General features: G+C 39.6%; 2 protein-coding genes across 10 annotated transcripts in view; one reads left to right on the forward strand and one right to left on the reverse strand.

The window, feature by feature from the left end:
- Window positions 1-18698, reverse strand: part of LOC139635998 (protocadherin Fat 4) — a 77464-nt gene that overhangs the window by 20444 nt on the left and 38322 nt on the right. For 3 of the 7 annotated variants that reach the window (XM_071503630.1, XM_071503626.1, XM_071503628.1), the window contains exons 3-18: window positions 9658-9794; window positions 9199-9288; window positions 8681-8929; window positions 6716-6784; window positions 6067-6236; window positions 5068-5115; window positions 4884-4973; window positions 4191-4277; window positions 3304-3411; window positions 3073-3186; window positions 2741-2834; window positions 2522-2640; window positions 1542-1715; window positions 1330-1458; window positions 754-909; window positions 13-193 (exon numbers count right to left, since the gene is read on the reverse strand). In XM_071503630.1, the coding sequence (XP_071359731.1) occupies window positions 13-193; window positions 754-909; window positions 1330-1458; window positions 1542-1715; window positions 2522-2640; window positions 2741-2834; window positions 3073-3186; window positions 3304-3411; window positions 4191-4277; window positions 4884-4973; window positions 5068-5115; window positions 6067-6236; window positions 6716-6784; window positions 8681-8720 (1579 nt within the window). In that variant the 5' untranslated portion in view covers window positions 8721-8929; window positions 9199-9288; window positions 9658-9794. The other 4 variants (XM_071503627.1, XM_071503632.1, XM_071503631.1 and 1 more) reach the window with 4 other exon arrangements.
- Window positions 1014-14372, forward strand: LOC139636011 (uncharacterized). Of its 3 annotated transcripts, none has more exons than XM_071503655.1 (2): window positions 1014-1018; window positions 13033-14372. In XM_071503655.1, the coding sequence occupies exon 2, from the start codon at window positions 13040-13042 to the stop codon at window positions 14087-14089; it is 1050 nt and encodes a 349-aa protein (XP_071359756.1). In that variant the 5' UTR covers window positions 1014-1018; window positions 13033-13039; the 3' UTR covers window positions 14090-14372. The 3 variants fall into 3 exon arrangements, with proteins under 3 accessions (XP_071359756.1, XP_071359755.1, XP_071359754.1); XM_071503654.1 differs by lacking the exon at window positions 1014-1018 and adding an exon at window positions 4909-4913; XM_071503653.1 differs by lacking the exon at window positions 1014-1018 and adding an exon at window positions 11612-11723.

Genomic DNA, 18698 nt, shown 5'->3' on the forward strand with positions numbered 1-18698 from the left:
GTGCAGATTTACCATCTCTGGCTGTTATGAAGAGAGGGAATTCCAAAATCTCACTGTCTGCCAGGGGAATGGTTTTAGCCAGTGAGATAGCTCCAGTGTTTTCATTGATTGAGAAGTAGCCATCGTTGTTCCCAAAGTCAATAGAGTATTTGATCTGCCCGTTTACATCAGCATCCGGATCCTCTGCCTTAACCTTTGAGATACGTGATACAGATCATTCCATTAAAAGCACTTCTTAAAAGGTCATAATGAAAATGACATAGTAACAAGCTGTCAACATTAAAAAGGACAATGGAAAAAAACAAAAACGTCAGAACAGGTTGGATACAAATCTTGGTGGGGCAGTCAAGTTGATCTTTGAACTATGGAGAGCATTTAAATTATGACATGACTCATTAAGTTGTAAAATGCCCTAGATTGTTATAAAACTCATCATCAGCACATTTATTATTACCTCTATTAATTATTAATATATTGCAAACAGAAAAAAGAAAGGGATCTTAAATTGAACCTTGAGGAACTCTATAGTTTTTTGCTGCAAATGACGACAACTTTCAAATGTGAACAAGGAAGGTTTTATCAAAATAATATGAGCTGAACCAACTTCTAAGTCCCATACCAAGGCCTTTTCATGTAAATCTCTTTCTATCAGAACATTACATACAACTTAGGCCCCAACAGACTCCAATCATGACTGGATAACTCGTGTTACATGCTTGAGCAATACTGACCAGAACTGTTTTAATCACTCACCTGGACCAGCAACATTCCCACTGTCTGGTTTGCGAACACCTTTCCCTCATATTTGCTGCTGGTGAATTCAGGGCTGTTGTCGTTCACATCCAGGAGAGTCACACTGACTGGTACAACCACAACACTGTTGGGTGGATTCGTTTCCCTTGCTTCAATCTTTTAGCAGAAGAACAGTAGTTCAGTTAGGATTTCAATGAAATCAGGTACAGATGCAACATTGTCTGTTTCCCATGGCTCTAACATATTTAGTCATTTAATAGTTGCAGTTCTTCTGTTCAGCTTTCAAATCATCAGTGGTTCAAGACACTAAGCCTCGGTTGACTTTCCCATTGTAAACTGCTCTGTGTACGAGCACTAAAAAAGATTTATATTAAATATTATTACATATATTTCTATGTGTGTAAAGTTTGATAAAAAAAAAAAAAAAACCCAAAAAACTACAGTATCCAGCTAGGTGAGAAATTACCGAGCCTTTATTTTTAAATTAAGCTCAATGTGTGAGCTGTTTTTAAATATTTTTTCTTCAGTTTGAATGAATAGAGTTCTGGCTTATGCAGAATCTGAATGTTAGTGTACCTGAAAGTTGATGCGGTCAGTGGTCTCTCTGTCCAGAGCCGTGGAGTTTTTCACCCTGACTGTGCCATCAGAGCCGATAGAGAAAGGAGCAGATTCTGGACGGATCTGCAATGTTCCCACGAATCCTCCCTGGGAACAAGTCAAATGTAGGGGAACAGATTACAAAAAATTATAACTTAAATTCTGAGTGTGATTGTAAATTGAAAATCTACCTGATCCCGGTCAGTGACGATGGCTTTGAACAGAACAGCATTAACTGGAGAGTTTTCCAGAAATGATAAAGAATAGTCAGGCTGGTCAAACTCTGGGAGGTTATCATTCACATCCTCGACAGTGATGGACACCACAGCGTCAGCTGTCTTCAAACTGTCGTCTGTCTGGGCTGCCTGCAGAGCGGGAGAGAAGAAATTATTATAGATAATCACAAATTGAGAATAATTAGTTTTGTGTTGTATGCTGTACATGAACTTACTCCCTCTGTAAAATTACTTATGAAGACCATATGCTGATGTGCTCCCACCCCCAGTCCTCACTACACCCTACCAGGACCAAAAGTGCCCTGACCAGCTGCATCCTCATCTGGTACGAGAACTGTGACCCTACAAAATATTCTGAGTCTCTTCTCATCCTGCCCATGATAAGTGAAACGTAGCAAGTTCAGCATCAAACTTCCTTCTTTTACTCACCGAGAGTTGTCTCGAGCAGCAGAAAAGCAACCCTCTTGTTTTGCTTCTATTTCTATCACTTCTTATTTCTACTTAAGTTAGCATGCTAGCTCCAGGCTGGAGCTAGCTAGTCAGCCCATCTGGTCACTTTCCGATACCAAGTCACTGTTGCGTCCAGTCTGCCCTGAAGAAGTGGCGCTGCTCAGAGGGCATATTATAACCTCTTGTATATTAAATGCAACCATGGTAACGATGGTCAATGCAAAAATTGGCTATGCAGCAATAGCAAAACTCACAAATACCTTGTTTAACCTTGACACTGGATTTTAGTGCTGCCAATCACGATTAAACATGACCGACTCTTGTGGGTGTGACCAGCCTTTGACTCACATTATTACCAGATCAACTGCATCAACACACTTGAACACACCATTGCTGTAAGTCCTACTGTTGACACATGGACCAGAGGCAGTTTGACCACATTTTCTCTCTGTTATAATTCTTCTGCTGAGATGAAACATTCGTACCTTGATGCTGACAGTGATCACGCTGCTGTTCATCTCCTCCCTGTCGATGGCAGTCGCCACAGACAGAACCCCACTGCTGGAGTCAATGTTAAAGTTTCTCTGATATATGTCTGGAGACACTGCAAACATAAACCACAAGGAACATTTAGTGTTTTTTTTCACATACTGTATGTAATGTGCTGTCCTTCAAAATGCTGAATTCAAAATGTTTAGATTTACCTGCACTGATGCTGTACGTTAAAGCGACGTTGATCCCCTTGTCTCCGTCCTCGGCCTTTATCGCCTCTGGTTGAATGGTACGAAAAAACCCAGCCTGTAATGCACAATAGACAATGGATTTATATTAACATTATGTAAATTCAAAAGTAACACTTCTAACATAAAATTATTTGGACAAAATTTAAGAAAACACACATTATTTATAAATCTGGCTTTATCTACTACAGCTAAAATGGTTTTGACATTTGACATTTTCTGGCATATGGATGTTTTGGTGGGCATCGTGAAAACCAGTGAGAGGAATGTTGCAGTGTTTAGTTTATGAGACCCACCTGATTCTCTGGAATAAAGGCCTGGTACAGGTTGTGGCTGAAAGCCGGATTCAAGTTATCAAAGTCCTCCACGTTAATCAGCACATTGGCTGTGTCACTCAAGCCCCCTTGATCCTGCAGTAAACAATTTATTCATGTTTTAAAAACATTTACATAATATATTTATTTTATTCCATTTATGTCTGTTACTTCTTGTATGAGTAGATTCTCAGTGTGGATTTTTTTCCTTACCTGGGCCGTCAACACAAAGTTGTACTTTTGGACTACATTGTAGTTCAAGCGTCTCATCAAAATAAAAGCCCCTGAGTTGGTCACCATAAAGTCTTGTGAAGCTGGTGCCTTAGGAAAGAAAGTTACCATCACATTTCCATACAGGACATTGCTCACTCATTATAACACCTGTGGAAGCCCAGAGCAGCAGTTTTCCTTTTATCTGGAGGCTGGAGAGGTTTAAATCTAAATCCATGTAAGCATGGGAACAGCGGCAGTGTAGTCATGACTCAAGGTTTTTGTTTTTTTTTTACCTTAATCCTTTAATGTTATATTTGTTTATTAATTATTGGCATCTAAATGAATAATTATTTTGATTCCATTTTTTTAACCAGTATTTAATCTCTTTCAATTCAAATATTGTACTGTTTTTAATTACTATTATTATTATCATCGTTATTGTTGTTGATGTTTTTGTTGTGATCATTATTATACTATTATTCTTAAAATAATTATCAAAAAGGTAAAAGTTAGGTGAATGTTAGTTGTTGACTTTTCTGTGTTATTTGTGATTCTGTATTTATCTATCTTTATGATTCATCTTTGAAATGCTGCCTATGATTTGTCTTTATTCGTGTTTTGTAAAGTTCCTTCTTTAAATTGTCGTGTTTGGAGATTACATTGTCAGCCACCATAGTAACTGGTTGCCTGACAGACAAGTCTAGTTTCTACATAGATGAAACAACAACATCTGGAACAATATCTACAGGTGTAGTTGCTGCAGTTTGTAAAAAAATGGCAAACAGCTGTTCTCAGCTTCCACAGTGCAGTGACAAACAACATGACTGAACGTCAACCTTACTACAAGCATCTTATAAGTGTAAAAGTTGTCAGTGCATCATTATTACAATGGAATATGTCAATTTCTTGTTTTCTGGGGAGCTGTCCCCGTCCGTAGCCTCCACTCGAAGAACCTCAGTGTCCACATCATGTGCCTGAAAGAAGAAAAAGCTGAATAACTGAGAGAAACAAAAAATACACACATGCATGTTTTGTCGTTCCTACAAATCCAACATTTAACCCGAGGGAAGTATCTGTCACTGCATTAATCCTGCTCGTTTTACCCAATGTCTTAGTGGCCCTGGCCCCACTTTCACCCCCCTACTTCCAACACCCGTGCTTGCACCACACTCGTCTTCTAACTTGGCTTTCATTTTGATTTGACCTGTCCACAGACAGTCTGTCTACCCAGATAGCAAAGTGAACTGGCCCAGCATCTGTCTGGGTCCTTGGCCCAAGTCTGGTCCATATACCTCCACATCTGGGCAGAGTCTGGCTGTTATCCTCCGGTATTGACTGACAGCCAGAGGATTTTCTGTGTGTGAAATAAAAATGGACCAAGTAGCATTTTCCAATCAGGGTCTTTATGGGCCAGATTCGGGCCGTGGAACCGGACGGATACTGGGCCAAAAGAAAACAAGCACTGGGATTTATTTTGCTATCTGGGCATGTATAGTTCCCTCACTGTCTGGGAGCCGGTCCAATGAGACAATCAGACAATCAAGGAGTCACTGTAGCTACATTAGATTTCAGTGTATTACCTCAGAGACAGTGGTGGTGTAGGACTTGGGGTCAAATACTGGGCTGTGGTCATTGAGGTCATTGATTTTCAGTTTCCGAGTGTTGTTGTACTGTGGAGGTAAAACATAATTTGAAATATTATGGTTTGTAATATTACTGAAGAAATTCTGCAACTTTATGGAGAAACTTTATCATTTCACCCACCTTTGCATGGCCATCACACATGACAGAATAATACAAGGTGCTGCCAACCTGTAAGATATGAAGACATGGACTTTAAGTATTGATAAAACTGGAATTGAAAAATTCCCTCTTTATGTCAGTATCCCTCCACTGCAGAGAGACTTTCTGTCAAAACACTACAGTGACTAACTTTGGAAGATACCCACTTACTGCTAAAGTCTATTACTACTGTAGAACTGTAGCTCCTGCTGAACTTAAGAATGAATTCAGTTTAAAAAAAGAAACAGTGGATTTTAACGCCCATCACTGACATTAAAATCTCGTTAGGAAGTAACGAGAAATGATGGGGAAATGATTACAGCAGCCACTGCCAGTTACAAGCTAACAAACAACATATACAAATAAAAGATGCTAACTACGCTAACTGTTCTGATCCGTCTGCTAGTCTCTGATTCTGGTCTCAACAGACTCCTCATCTGAGTCTGGGTCTGACTGAGGCTCCAACATGAGGCTGAGTCTCTCTGATGTTTCCTCCTCTACTTGTCTTTATACATAGATGAGCTTCCAGCCCCTGTTTTCCATTTTCTTTTCACTTTTTATGTGGGAAAACCATGTTAAACAAAATATGAATCATAGACGAGGATTTTCACAGAGTTTAAAACACATCTGGAGGAACTTTAAGGAGAAATGTTGGGTTTCAGTTACACATGAATAATATGTCTGGTTTTGCAACTCAGTGGTGAGTTTTTCAACTTTTAACGCAAACCATAATTATCCCCTAGTGAGTATTTAAACATAACCACAACTAATGTATTCCTGCTTCAGTAGCCATCAGAAGATACTGATTTGCTGCAGTGGATACTATTGGGTAAACTAATGAAATATGTAGACTGTTTTGCAGATACATTTATTAATTTTACCATTTATGTTGATAGAATGTGTTCTGGGCAGCAAAACATATTTGCTGTTGCAAATAAATAATATATAAACTTATTTCCTAGGAGACAAGGCTGTTGTTACTTCTGCCAGTGACTCTGTGTCTGCGTCCAGCGGCTTCTTGGTGCGAACAGTTGCGCTGGTTTCTCCAAGCGTGAAGCTCAGCTCCAGAAACTCCAGGTGGTCGGGGAAGAGGTGGGGCACCAGCTTTACGTTATCTCCAGCTGTGATACCATTCACCACCTCGATATCCCCTGTAGCATCATGGGAGCATCGTTAGAGAGGAAAGATGAACATCACATCTACCATCTGATGGACTCACAGTTCCCATGTAGCTAACACCCTCTCCCCCTTTACAATATCTCACTGATCAGGTTTCCATGACCTTCAAATGAATGGTGTGCCTCAATGATATATCCCAACAGTAATGTCACATTATCTATTCAATAGGATTAAGAGCTAACTGCATTTAACAGTAGTTAACAGAGTGTAGTATAAAAAGTGTGGTAACAAACCTACCACATTTACCTTGAAACCACTTTCAGTTTAAACACATTTCATTTTCTAGTATAATTAAACTAAAATTCCTCTTGCATTCAAAAAAAAAAAAAGAAATCTCATTTCTGAACTCATCCTTTTCGTTGCAGAACGACACAGCTGCTGGGTGAAGTGACCTCAAATGAATCTAATTTTTGCAGCCTGCAATTTAAAAGAGATGTAGTATCCACTTTACCTGCGTATCCTTCATCCACTGCACCCAAATGTACATCACTGCCTGCATTACAATTTATGGTTGTAGTAGCTTCAGGAACAGAAAAAAAATGCAAGTCAAAAGCAAGTACACAGATAATAACAGGTTCATCCAAATTACATAAAAACCCTTCTCATTTCCCACAACTGGAATCTCGCCAAATGTTTATGTGCCCAGGTTTGAAGATACAGCTGCAGTCAAATGTTTACAAGGGACATTTATGTAACTGTGAGGATCTATACCATGTCCATTTAAAAAATAAAATAAAATAAAAATCAAGCCTTCTGTATTACTGTACACTGGATTTGCCGAGTGTCCCTGAATGCTTCTTTCAGATTCTACTTCAGGTCAAACCAGCGGCTCATTGATGAGCTTTTTTTTAGATGAAATGAAATTAGCAAGATAACTATTATGGAGTTTAGATATTACAGGAAATGTTGTCTTTGAAGGCACCATTACCATTAGCATTGTTGCTAATGATTAGTGATAGTGCTATCTTAAAGTCACCATGGCAACCTCTGAGTGCTGGACACAAACAGCTGTTTCAGATCAGTTGATGAGAATATTGTGACAAATAACCACAAACATAGACACACACACACACACACACACACACAGACAAAAGCAATTTCTCTATAATTCAGTCTCACAGTATAAACCAGAGGAGCAGTCAAAGAAACAATCAGGATTCTGCTGGAGGCTTTTGTTTTTTTTTGTTAATTGCGTCACCTGACACTGGACTTTGGAACACTAGAACTCAAATCTAAATCATATCAGGCTCCATGACAGAATCATTTCACAATGAAGTTTTTCTCTGATTTTTAGCAAAGGAAAATAACAGATTTGGAAACCAAAAACTGTCTTTCTGCTGACCCACACAATCAAGAATATAATATAATGACAAATCAAGGGCCTTTGATTACTGCAAAACAAACAGCTGCCTTATTTTTCTTCAGTCTGCGCCACATTTGTCTGTTTCTACACTCCAACATTTCTGGCCCCACTCACCAGGAAGACTTCCGTTAACGAAACACACACAAACGGACACAATGAAGAGGAGACACGTCCGAATCAAACCGCTGCGGTCCATGTTGGCTCGGTTGTTCTCCCAAAACCTCACAACCGACACTGAATCGATCACCTGAAGGACAGGTGTTAAGAGGAGCCCACAGCTGACCTCACCTTTCTTCCCTGCAATTCTGTTTTATGGCAGGTTATAAAGCGTTACAGGTTTAACTGATGACGAACTGAGTCAAAGATCAGGACCAAGAGTTTCATTTGCTCTGAAACAGCATGAAGGAATCATGTTCACAGGAGGAGCCGTTTGGACTAAATTTAGCCGTTGATAAATACTTGACTTACTTGCAGCTGATCATTTGTATGTTAGACTTCAGAAGTGGAATTTGTCCTCAGTTATACTTTCTCGTGATTTTTTTTATTGTGTTTTCCATCTGTAGATGTGGAGCATAGTAAAATGTTTGTCTCTTTGAGAGCTGATGTTTCCTTTTAGAAGACAAAACTAATTAAAAAGTGATTTTGTCATAGCTTCAAAAATCCTCTCACCAGAGTGGTGTCAGTAGAGGCAGTCGTGCTGTACTGTCGTCTAAGCTAACAACACTAAACACAACTCAGTAAAGACTGGACCAGATTAAAACTGAACTATTTTGAAGTAAATCTCTTCTTCATACTTTTTTAAAAACATGTTTAAATAAGGATATAGTACCACTGAGGGTTCAGCCATATTTAGCCTCTCCTCTCCTAACCCTAACCCTAACCACCCAACATTAGTGATTCTGTTCAAAACAATAAAATATAAATACAAAAATAAACATATTCATTGAAAATGGGACAAATCTCATGATGTGTGTTAATGAACTAAGAAGATATTTTTTTCTTCCAAAGCTTTAGCTTGTTGGTGTAAATATTAAATTACTTAATGAAACATACAGTGTGCTCTGGTATTCTGTTTAAGCCATGATGGTCCCATGTGATCCCTGCTCCAGGCCCAGCTGATGCAGTTTCAGGCTCAGCACCTCCGTCTCTTCATCCCGACACCCCTACCAATGAACCAGCCCCACTCCCTGCTGCAGAAGGAGGTGGGCAGCGTTGTGTAGAATCACATTTCAGCTGGAGTAGATGCAGAGGGCCATGGGAACTTCTTCTGATTAAATCCTTTTCAGTGATAAGAATTCAAACCTGCAATTGTTTTTACACGTAATGATCAATATATGGAACAAAAACAGGCTGTAGTCTCTAGTGGATACTGAACAGTCTGAAACATTGAGTGACTCAGTCTACACTGAAGTGAAGCCACTGTTAAAATTATACCTTAAAGCCATATTGTGCGTCTCCAAGGCTCTGATGCAGACTGAAATATGGCTGTGTACTGATATCTAGTGGTGGTGATACGCAGCTGTAGGTTATATGGGTCAACATTCTGCAGGATTAATCCATCCACACAATACCTTTTATCCTTACAGGGTCGTGGGGGGCTGGAGTGATCCTAGCTGACACTGAGCGAGGGAGACTACACCCTGGACAGGTCCATCACAGGGCTGACATACAGAAACAAACAACCAGCCACATACACAGCATAACACGGGCACCAACTAACTTAATGTGCATGTGTTCGGATTGTGAGTACCTGGAGAGAAGGAAATCTTGGAAATCAAGCTTAAACACAAGATCATACCATCAAATCATATCAATTGTAGAGACAACTTTTGTTTACTTTTGTTGAAAAGTAAACAACAGTTGTTACCTTTGCTGTGGAACAAAGGTAACAACTGCTGTTTACTTTGCTGTTGATCAATGCCACAGCAATGCTGGCATTAAGCTAACTAGCAGTCGCAACATTTGCAGGACAAATTCATAATTCATAATAACACAGACATGTAACATTACGTATCCATCAAGTTACTTACACATCGAGGAGAAGAAAATCCAGTTCTGAGTCAAACTGGAGTCCTTTAGCAGCTCGTTGGGCTCTCCATGAAGGTAAAGCTGTTGGCTCCACAGTCGGACTGGGGAAGAAATTCAGCCTCGGTCTTACCTGCTGGGACTGGCCCGTACAAATGACAGGCACACACAGAGAGGGCTGGTAAAAACTTTAAAACCTTTATGGATTTCCCTCAGGCAGTCAGAGACATTCATGTTTATAGAGCTGACCCCGCTGTTGCAGTCAAACCCAACAACAGAAAAAGGTTTTTCAAAATAAGCAGTGTTAAGTAAGTGATGGTGGTACCAGGCACTTTATAACAAAATACTGACTGACTTCATTGTGTGTGAAACTGTGATTTGGAAGTTTTGAGTGTTGATTTGAGTTGTTCATTCAGAATACAATGCTATTAGCTATTATGAATGCTACTGTTAGCCATGTGACTTTGTTCAGGTGGATAGACGAACAAAGATGAACAAAGCAATTGAGAAGAAAGGAAAAAGTTATGACTGGGATACATGTTAATCATAATATACTGCGATAGTAATAATAAGTATGTGCTTGTTTTGTTTTTTTATTTTCACGTGTGTTGCAGGAACAGGTCAGACCGGCTGACTGGAAGTCACTTATCAAATATTTCTGTATCAATGCTTTGCAGCCCAAAGTCTGTAGCTGTGCACGTTTGTTTACACGTGACTATGGATTATGGAGAAACACAAGTAGTTCCTATAATTAACTGATATTATCATTTGGCTGTAAATAATAACAGACACACTGCAATCTACATCCGTCCCAATACATTAAAAATGGATAAAAAGATGCTATGCCAGCGATAGTTGACCATGACTGATCCTGAGGGTGGTGGTCAACAGGCAGGTTGTGAACCAGGGGAAATGAAGAGACTAGATGATTCAAATTCTTATGTGAGGCAAAGACTCCCAGATTAACATAATATCCAGGTGTTTTGGTGTCCAATTGAGCAAAATTGGATCAATGAGAAGAAAGCCGAAGTTGCATAACAACACCTAGATGCTTTGTAGAAAGGGCCATCCTCCATCCCAAACATCTGAAGAAGATATTAAATGGTGAGCAATGAACTTTTGATGAACAAACTGGGTCTTATCACACATTACCCCCTTTAATAGTAACAGGAAGTGACGTCTTTAACGAGGTTAATCACACCCACTGTGAGCAACCGTCACAACAGGTAAACACTGCAGAACAGTCTTTTAGTTAATTTTACCTGAACAACGCAGCACTGGGTTTTGAGTGACGCTAACAAAGATGCTAGCTAAGTAAAAACAGCGAGTATTTAGCCGGTGTTTGATTAACATACAGTTGGGCTCCCTGTCATTGTATTGACTCGGCTTCACACTTATCATTTTCCAACTCTCAGCAATGAACCAACACACATTTGAAACTTGCTCCGCCACAGTTGAATCACCTTAAACCTTTAGCTACGAGCACAACAAGCTAGCAAGTCAACTTCAGCAACTGAGCCAAACATGCTAACCCATTACTCAACAGTTTAAAACAAGTTGGGAAGTATTTGTTATAAATCTTCTTCTTCTAAATCTTTTGAATGTTAACATGATCCTAAACACGATACGTTGACATAACTCTCCAGGACATTGTACTTTTTCTCTCATTTTCCATAGATTTTCCATCCAGGACACGTTGGAACCCTGCTTTAGCTTGTGTGTGACAGAACTTCACGAAAGCTTTTCCACTTGTATTTTTTAATTATCTATTTCTTCTTCTTAAACTGTATGTAAACCAAAAACCAAACAATGACAATTTCATTCTATTAAAAGCTTAATTGCCTTGTGTTATGCTGACACCAGACCTGATTTACATGACCAAAAGGACAATAAAATTGTACTTTAGAATCAAACAAACATTGACCACTATGTTTGAGAATGTTCTGTTATGTATTAACACTCCATTTGAAGGTCCTCCAAAATGTTTTGGTCCAAGGTTTTGAGACAGACACCCCCTATAAATATAACAGAGATGAAATAACAGACTTCAGGCAAAACAACAGATGGTGAGGTGAGTTAGTTTTATTTATTACCTCTGAATTAAGAAATTAATGACTTTCACCGATTAAAAGACACTTGTAGATGCATGAACATAGATTTATGAAGTAACACAAAACGTTTAAGGTTTAAGTTGCAAATGTATACATTATGCTTCCTGTGTGTAATATCTGATAACTTTGAAAATTCAGATCAGTGTTTGCAAGCTCTATTTTATGGGTTTTGAGTTCTGGCCAAAATTAAATCTGCAAGCAGCAATGAGTGCGTTTCTAGTTTAATTCTGTATAACGACAGATTAAAATCAATCACACCTGTTTCATCATCACAATGTATGCACAAGTAATTTTAAACCCAACAAAGTGTCCATGTCGTAAATAACATATTACCTTTTAAAACTCATAGTAAAAGCATCAGGCAGCTCATTGATGGTAAAAAATGTACTTGAGTGCTGTTTATTAATATTTTCCTCCAAAAAGAATTGGCAGAAGTAAACACTTTGAGTGGAGTTAACGGCAGGCTCATGAAAAAGAGAAAAAGGGTAATGCTATGGTAGGTGCTGTTAAGATGCTAAGCAGTTTTTGCCCTGATTCAGCTACAGTTGATCCAGGTTGTGTGGTATGTTTAATTTATTGTTATTTTCACAAGTGTGTAACAGAGTATTCAGGGTATTGGTGTGTATGTTCAGAGGACCGTGCTGGATGTACCCAATGACTTTAATCAGGATTGCTATAAGAGACCTTGAGTTCTGGCCAGTTTCCTGCTAAGTGCTGCCCTTTGTGAAGTTTTTTGATTAATGGCAGCCATGTTTTTTGTTTTTTTTTTAACTGATCTGGCCCATTTTTAATAGAATTGTGTATCTCAGTTCTGCAAGACGATATACCAACTTTGTTGTTGACTTGTTGAGTCAGAATCCAATAAAGACATGTGGACAAAAACTGGAGAGTGCCAGCGTACTCTCCTGCAACTCTGGCCTGCATTGGTGCATAAAATGTTTGCTCATTTTCAAGTAGGTCATTAGTAATTGTGTCTCAAATGATAAAAACACACATCTGGACCCACTGTAGAATCTGTGCTCATCCTACGCCTTTTAAAGGTTCTGTATATGACATACACCGCAACTAGATCTGGCACCTGATGACCAGCATCTCAGAATAAAACAAATGCTTCATTGGCCACATCTCTGGCGTCATGGTGTACATTAAAGCAGTGGTGACCAACAAGCTCTGCGAGATAAGAGAGGCTTTGTATGATGTTTGATTGTAAAGACTTTCTTCCTCTTGTTCTCTTCTCTCTCTTCCTCTACTGCCCTCTCTCCACTACAGAGCTGAAATGACGTATCAAAGAAGACTCCCCACACTGTTGCTCATTTTCATCCTCTGCTTCTCACCATGGCCCACCTCTGGATACAGATTTTATGGCCACTTTGAGCAACAATGCTATGATGACTGTCCAATTAAGCATTACACCTTGAAACATCGCGTGCAGTGTACTGACGCCTGTGAACAACGAGGGTATGACTACTACTGGTGCAATTCCCAAAAGGGGTGGGATTACTGCTCACCAAGCAACAATGTTGACTACAAAGGCAACCCCTGTCTCCAAGATCATCCCTGTGGAAAACATGGAGAAGGTTACTACTGGTGTAACCTTGAGAAAGGAGGCTGGGACTACTGTGCACCGGTGCTGCCAAAGACGACGACTCATCAAACCAGGTATCAGGAAGACTGCATTGGTGACTGTCAGTATAATGAAAATGGGCATTACTTCTGGTGCTATACTGAAAACAGCTGGGGCTACTGCTCACCTAAACCACACTTAACCTACAAAGGGGAAAGTTGTCGCTCAGATCACAAGTGTAAAACCTATAACCAAAGTTATAGTTGGTGCTACACAACAGACAACGATGACTGGACTTACTGTGGATTTACTAGTGATGATGATTGCAAGTATTCTCTCCAACGCCGCAGAAAACGGACACCTAATGATCCAAACGAGATCTGTTCTTGGACTGACAACAACGGGAGAGAGATAACTGCAACTGAACAAGATGCACGAAATAACACTGCAGATTGCAGCAATAGATTACGCACAGAAGCATTAGACTTGATCACTGAATGGAACAACCAGCGCTTGGGAAATCAGGCTAGGTCCAACTTGATTAGTTCAGATAATATTCGCATTGACCTACAGGGAGTGTTTAACGTGGATAATCAGCTGTGTTACAACCTGCAAATCCAGGTGAACAAGCAGCGCTGTAAAGGAAAGAGCACCACTCTGTCACAGATCATATGTCCTGTTGACACTCCAGCTGAGCAAATGCGTTGGGCCTTTAAGCGCAGTTTAGAGAAGCGGACCAAGGTTATACTGAGAGCACAGTGACTAACCATCCAGCTCCTCAAACACCCACCAAAGGTATCAATAGTAATGTCACTCAAACATATTTAACTACTGATTAGTGCAGCGCACACAGAAATGACCACTTGTCAGTGTTTGGCAGAATGAGTAAGTTAGCGTGAAGCTCTCCATCAGCAAACTTTTTTCTTCTTCAATCAATTAATCACAGCAAGGACCCAAACTAGAACCCCCCCCCCATTGGATGTGGGTTTGTCTCAGGGTCTTTCATCTGATAAGATTTTTGTTTTAAAATGTTTTATTAAACAAACTATCTATCTATCTATCTATCTATCTATCTATCTATCTATCATCCCATTCTCGAGAATGCAACATCTCAGTCACATCTTGAGGGAACTTTGGCACAAACTTTCAGTTGGACTCAAGGACGAACTGATTAGAATGTGGTGGTCAAAGGTCAAAGGTCACTCACAGGTTTTGGCCATAACTCACAAATTCAACACTGCATCTCAGGAAGAGGAAGTTGTGACCATATCTACTGCAACTTGACTGGTTGGTGGAGGAAACAACCCTGAGTTGTAACTAGTAGTAACTTTGAATCAATGTATGTACAAAGTCCATATCTAAACAGAAAAAACATAATTGTGCTTAATATGCAATAAACATAACAATTTTGGATGACAAATATGTGTAATGTGCATTCATGCGAAAATTTTAATATACTAAGAGGAAATTACATAAATATTCAATTTCAGTGTGTCAACATTAGGATGTCCCTGCATGCTCCTATTTGCTTTAGTTATACAGGAATATGTGGGATCAGATATTTACAATATTTTCATTTCTACCAGAAAGACTCAGTAGGCAGGAATATGAAGATTTAAGGCACAAAAGCCCCCAATTTATTTTATTAAGTAAATTTAAAGTTCAAGTATATTTCCCATCCATTCATTATCCATACCACTTATCCGTACAGGGTTGTGGGGGGTCTGAGGCCAATCCTAGCCAACATTGGGTGAGGGCAGGGTACACGCTGGACGGGTCACCAGTCTATCACTGTTATATAGAAACAAACAACCTGACACATTCACATTCACACCTATGGGCAATTTAGAGTCACAGATGAACCTAAACCTCCCACAAAGCCGGGGAACCTGCAGGGAACCCACGCAGACACAGGGAGAACATGCAAACCTCGCGCAGAAAGCCCCGGGTTTGAATCCAGAACCTTCTTGCTGTGAGGTGACAGTGCTAACCACTGCACCACTGAGCCACCTCAAGTAAATTTCCCAAGCATACTTTATGTAAGAAGTATACTAATATCAATGTACTAGTTGTATACCCGTAAGTGTACTATTTCAATACTTGGGACGAAATTGGCCCACTTTTTAGTTAAAAAAAAAACTACACTTTTAAATATACTTGAGTGTAAGATTGATACATTTTGGGTCCACAATTAGTTTACATCTAAGTTTTACTTTGTACTGCAAGTATACTGCAAACTATACTATAAACCTATAGTAACCTATAGGTACTAGTTATATACTTCTAGCCCAGTTTTAGGTTTATGAAAGTATTAACTTGAAATATATCTCTAGCTGTACTTTAAGTAGTCTTGAAGTTAACTCATACGTACACTAGTGGTAGACTACACATCAAAATTAAGAACTTATTTGTAAGTCAAAATTTCAAACAAATATTGTATTGGCAGAGTGAGCACAACTACAGGACAAGTACACTTAAACATTCTGTATGGAGCAAGATTCTCTTTATTTAATCTCAATCAAATTATTAAGTACAAGTTTCAGCCAAATACACTGTTCTGTATTCTTGTCAGTATGAGCCAAGTATAACCAAGTATAATTTTGTAAAGTATATCTGATCAGAACATAAGATGTGGCCTGAAAGTACATTCTCTTATTTTTCAGTTTAAAAGAAGTATACTAAGAGCACACTCAAATAAACTTCTTTTTTGTGAGGGTTACCATAGTCAGCTGTGGGGTAAAGGTCACATGCTGGTGGCTTTGAAGGGTGAAACAGATAAATGTGTTTCTTTAAGGAGCAAAGTGAAGGTTTAGAGGAAGCTCATGCTCCCGAGTCTGCTCTTACCTCAGTGACTGAGGGTTTTAGCCTCAGATGAAGATGTGTTTAAGTGACCTCTCTTCTAATTTTGGAAATCGGGGGATGGAAGGATAAAACAGACATGGATTCCCTGCCCTGTTCCCAAACATTACAGATGTAAAGAAACATTTTTCAGCATCAGAAAATATCGAGTTACATTTGTTTGTTCTAGTTTCAGAGGGACAGCAGCTTCTAATCCTGTTGTGGAAAAACCTTTTCACTTTTGTTAGAATTTGACTCTCAAGTAACAGGCCTGACAATGACCTGGGTTTAAACAGAACCAGACTGAAGGTGTAGTTCTACATGCAGCAGTGACGGATTCAGATCTGACCTCTTTGCTGCAGGTCATCCTCCCTCTCTCCTTGACTTTCTTGTTGCTATGGGAATAAATGAGTAAGTACAAAAAAAAGTGATGAACCCACCAAGGATCCAGGATAACTCATCCAACCTAATGGAGGCTGCTATTTGTGACTTATTCAACGTTTTCTCAACATTTACTGAGCGTTTACTAAACTAAACTAAACCCGAACAGTTCTGCTAAACCAGGTGAAAGTCCAGTGTGAACAGCAGTTTGCATTTCACAGCTCAGCCACCAACATGACTGGTGTTGTTTTTGCAGTGTTTGTGTGGTGCAACCTGACCCTCAGCTTCCTTCTGTCTCCATCTCAATCTCCATCTTCAATCTGCAAGTCACGATGAAGGAACAGATTTGGTCAAACAGTCAAAAGCACAAAACAGAAGCAAAGTGCAGGGTTACAAAAGGTCAGTTTTCAGGGAAAGACAAAAAACTACGGAATTTTAAACTCAGCTCCACTCAACTTTATTTAAATATAATTTGAAACAAAACACAGATGATCCACAGTGCTTTACAGTACACACAGGGGATAAAAGAGAGGAGACAAAACACAGTGAGGAGACTAATAATAAAATAATAATAATCATAATATCACCACTATGGGCACACGATCCACAGTCGATATGCTCTGGTTCAGCCACATTCTCATTGCTCCGACAAACACAGACGTTACTTTCATAATGAGAAAAGTGCTGAGTGGATAACCTTCCAGGTTAACTCATCCAACCTAATGGAGGCTGCTATACGTGACTTATTCAACGTTTTCTCAACATTTACTGAGCGTTTACTCAGAGTCGGCTCCAAACTAACTGACAAAATGTTAATGAAGTCGTTGTGGCTGCTAAACCCGAACAGTTCTGCTCAAACAGGTGAGCGAAAAGTCCAGCGTAAACTCCTGTGTGTGTGTTGTGTGGTGCAACCTGACCCTCAGCTTCCCTCTGTGTCAGTCCTGAAATCTCAATCTTCAATCTGCAAGTCAGGATGAAGAGACAGATTTAGTTCAAATGTCACAACGGTTCCTCAGAAACGAAGCACGAGGTCTGAAAAGGTGGAAAAGAGAAGAGAATACAACTGAGCTGAAAGTAGAATATTGGACTGAAATTCATCAGGTGGAAACAAAAGACAAATCCAAATGTCTCATGGTTGTGTAAACTGGCAGCTGTTTGCCAACACATTACACACATTACACACCTAACGAGGAATACAGGGGTAGACGTGCCTTTGTTAGTGTGTTCTGGTGGTTTCATGCAGCCCTGGCCAAATATTTATTAAGGTTTTGAAGGATTTCAGCTCAGAATAAAGCCACAGCTACATATTTTGTGAAACGTCAACATTTCCAAAGCCACATCGCACAAAACATTTAATTCAGGAGACCTGCTGTAGATACCAAAGGCATAGGTGCTGATTATAGACACAATGTAACACACTGTATCTCACTTTAATTCAATGACCCACATACTGTCTTTACATTCTGTCATTTCCTTTGAGATATACTTTCAACAATTCAATTCAATTCAATTTTATTTGTATAGCGCCAAATCATAATATACATTATCTCAAGGCACTTTACAGGGTAAGGTCAAGACCTCACTTTGTTACAGAGAAAAACCCAACAGTTCCCACAAAGAGCAAGTGCTTGGCGACAGGGGGGAGGAAAAACTCCCTTTTAACAGGAAGAAACCTCCAACAGATCCGGGCTCGGAGTGGGCGGCTGTCTGCCTCGACCGGTTGGGTTTAGGAGGAGAAAAAAAGGCGGGGTGGGAGGAGAGAGGAGAAAAGAGAGAGACCAGGAACAGCTGTGTAGGTAATGGTGTTATCAATAATAATGACAGATAACAGTGATTAATAGTAAAGATGAGTAGTGGTGGATCTGGATCCTGCTGCTCCAGAGGCAGAGAGACCTGCAGAATGAGGACAGAGAGCCCAGTGCATCATGGGAATCCTCAGCAGTCTAGCTCTATAGCAGCATAATTCAATTCAATTCAATTCAATTTTATTTGTATAGCGCCAAATCATAATATACATTATCTCAAGGCACTTTACAGGGTAAGGTCAAGACCTTACTTTGTTACAGAGAAAAACCCAACAGTTCCCACAAAGAGCAAGCGCTTGGCGACAGGGGGGAGGAAAAACTCCCTTTTAACAGGAAGAAACCTGCAA

Source organism: Trachinotus anak, unplaced genomic scaffold (genome assembly GCF_046630095.1).
Source record: "Trachinotus anak isolate AG129_WGS33_773 ecotype Australia unplaced genomic scaffold, CSIRO_AGI_Tana_v1 ptg000019l, whole genome shotgun sequence".
Classification (NCBI taxonomy): Eukaryota; Metazoa; Chordata; class Actinopteri; order Carangiformes; family Carangidae; genus Trachinotus; species Trachinotus anak.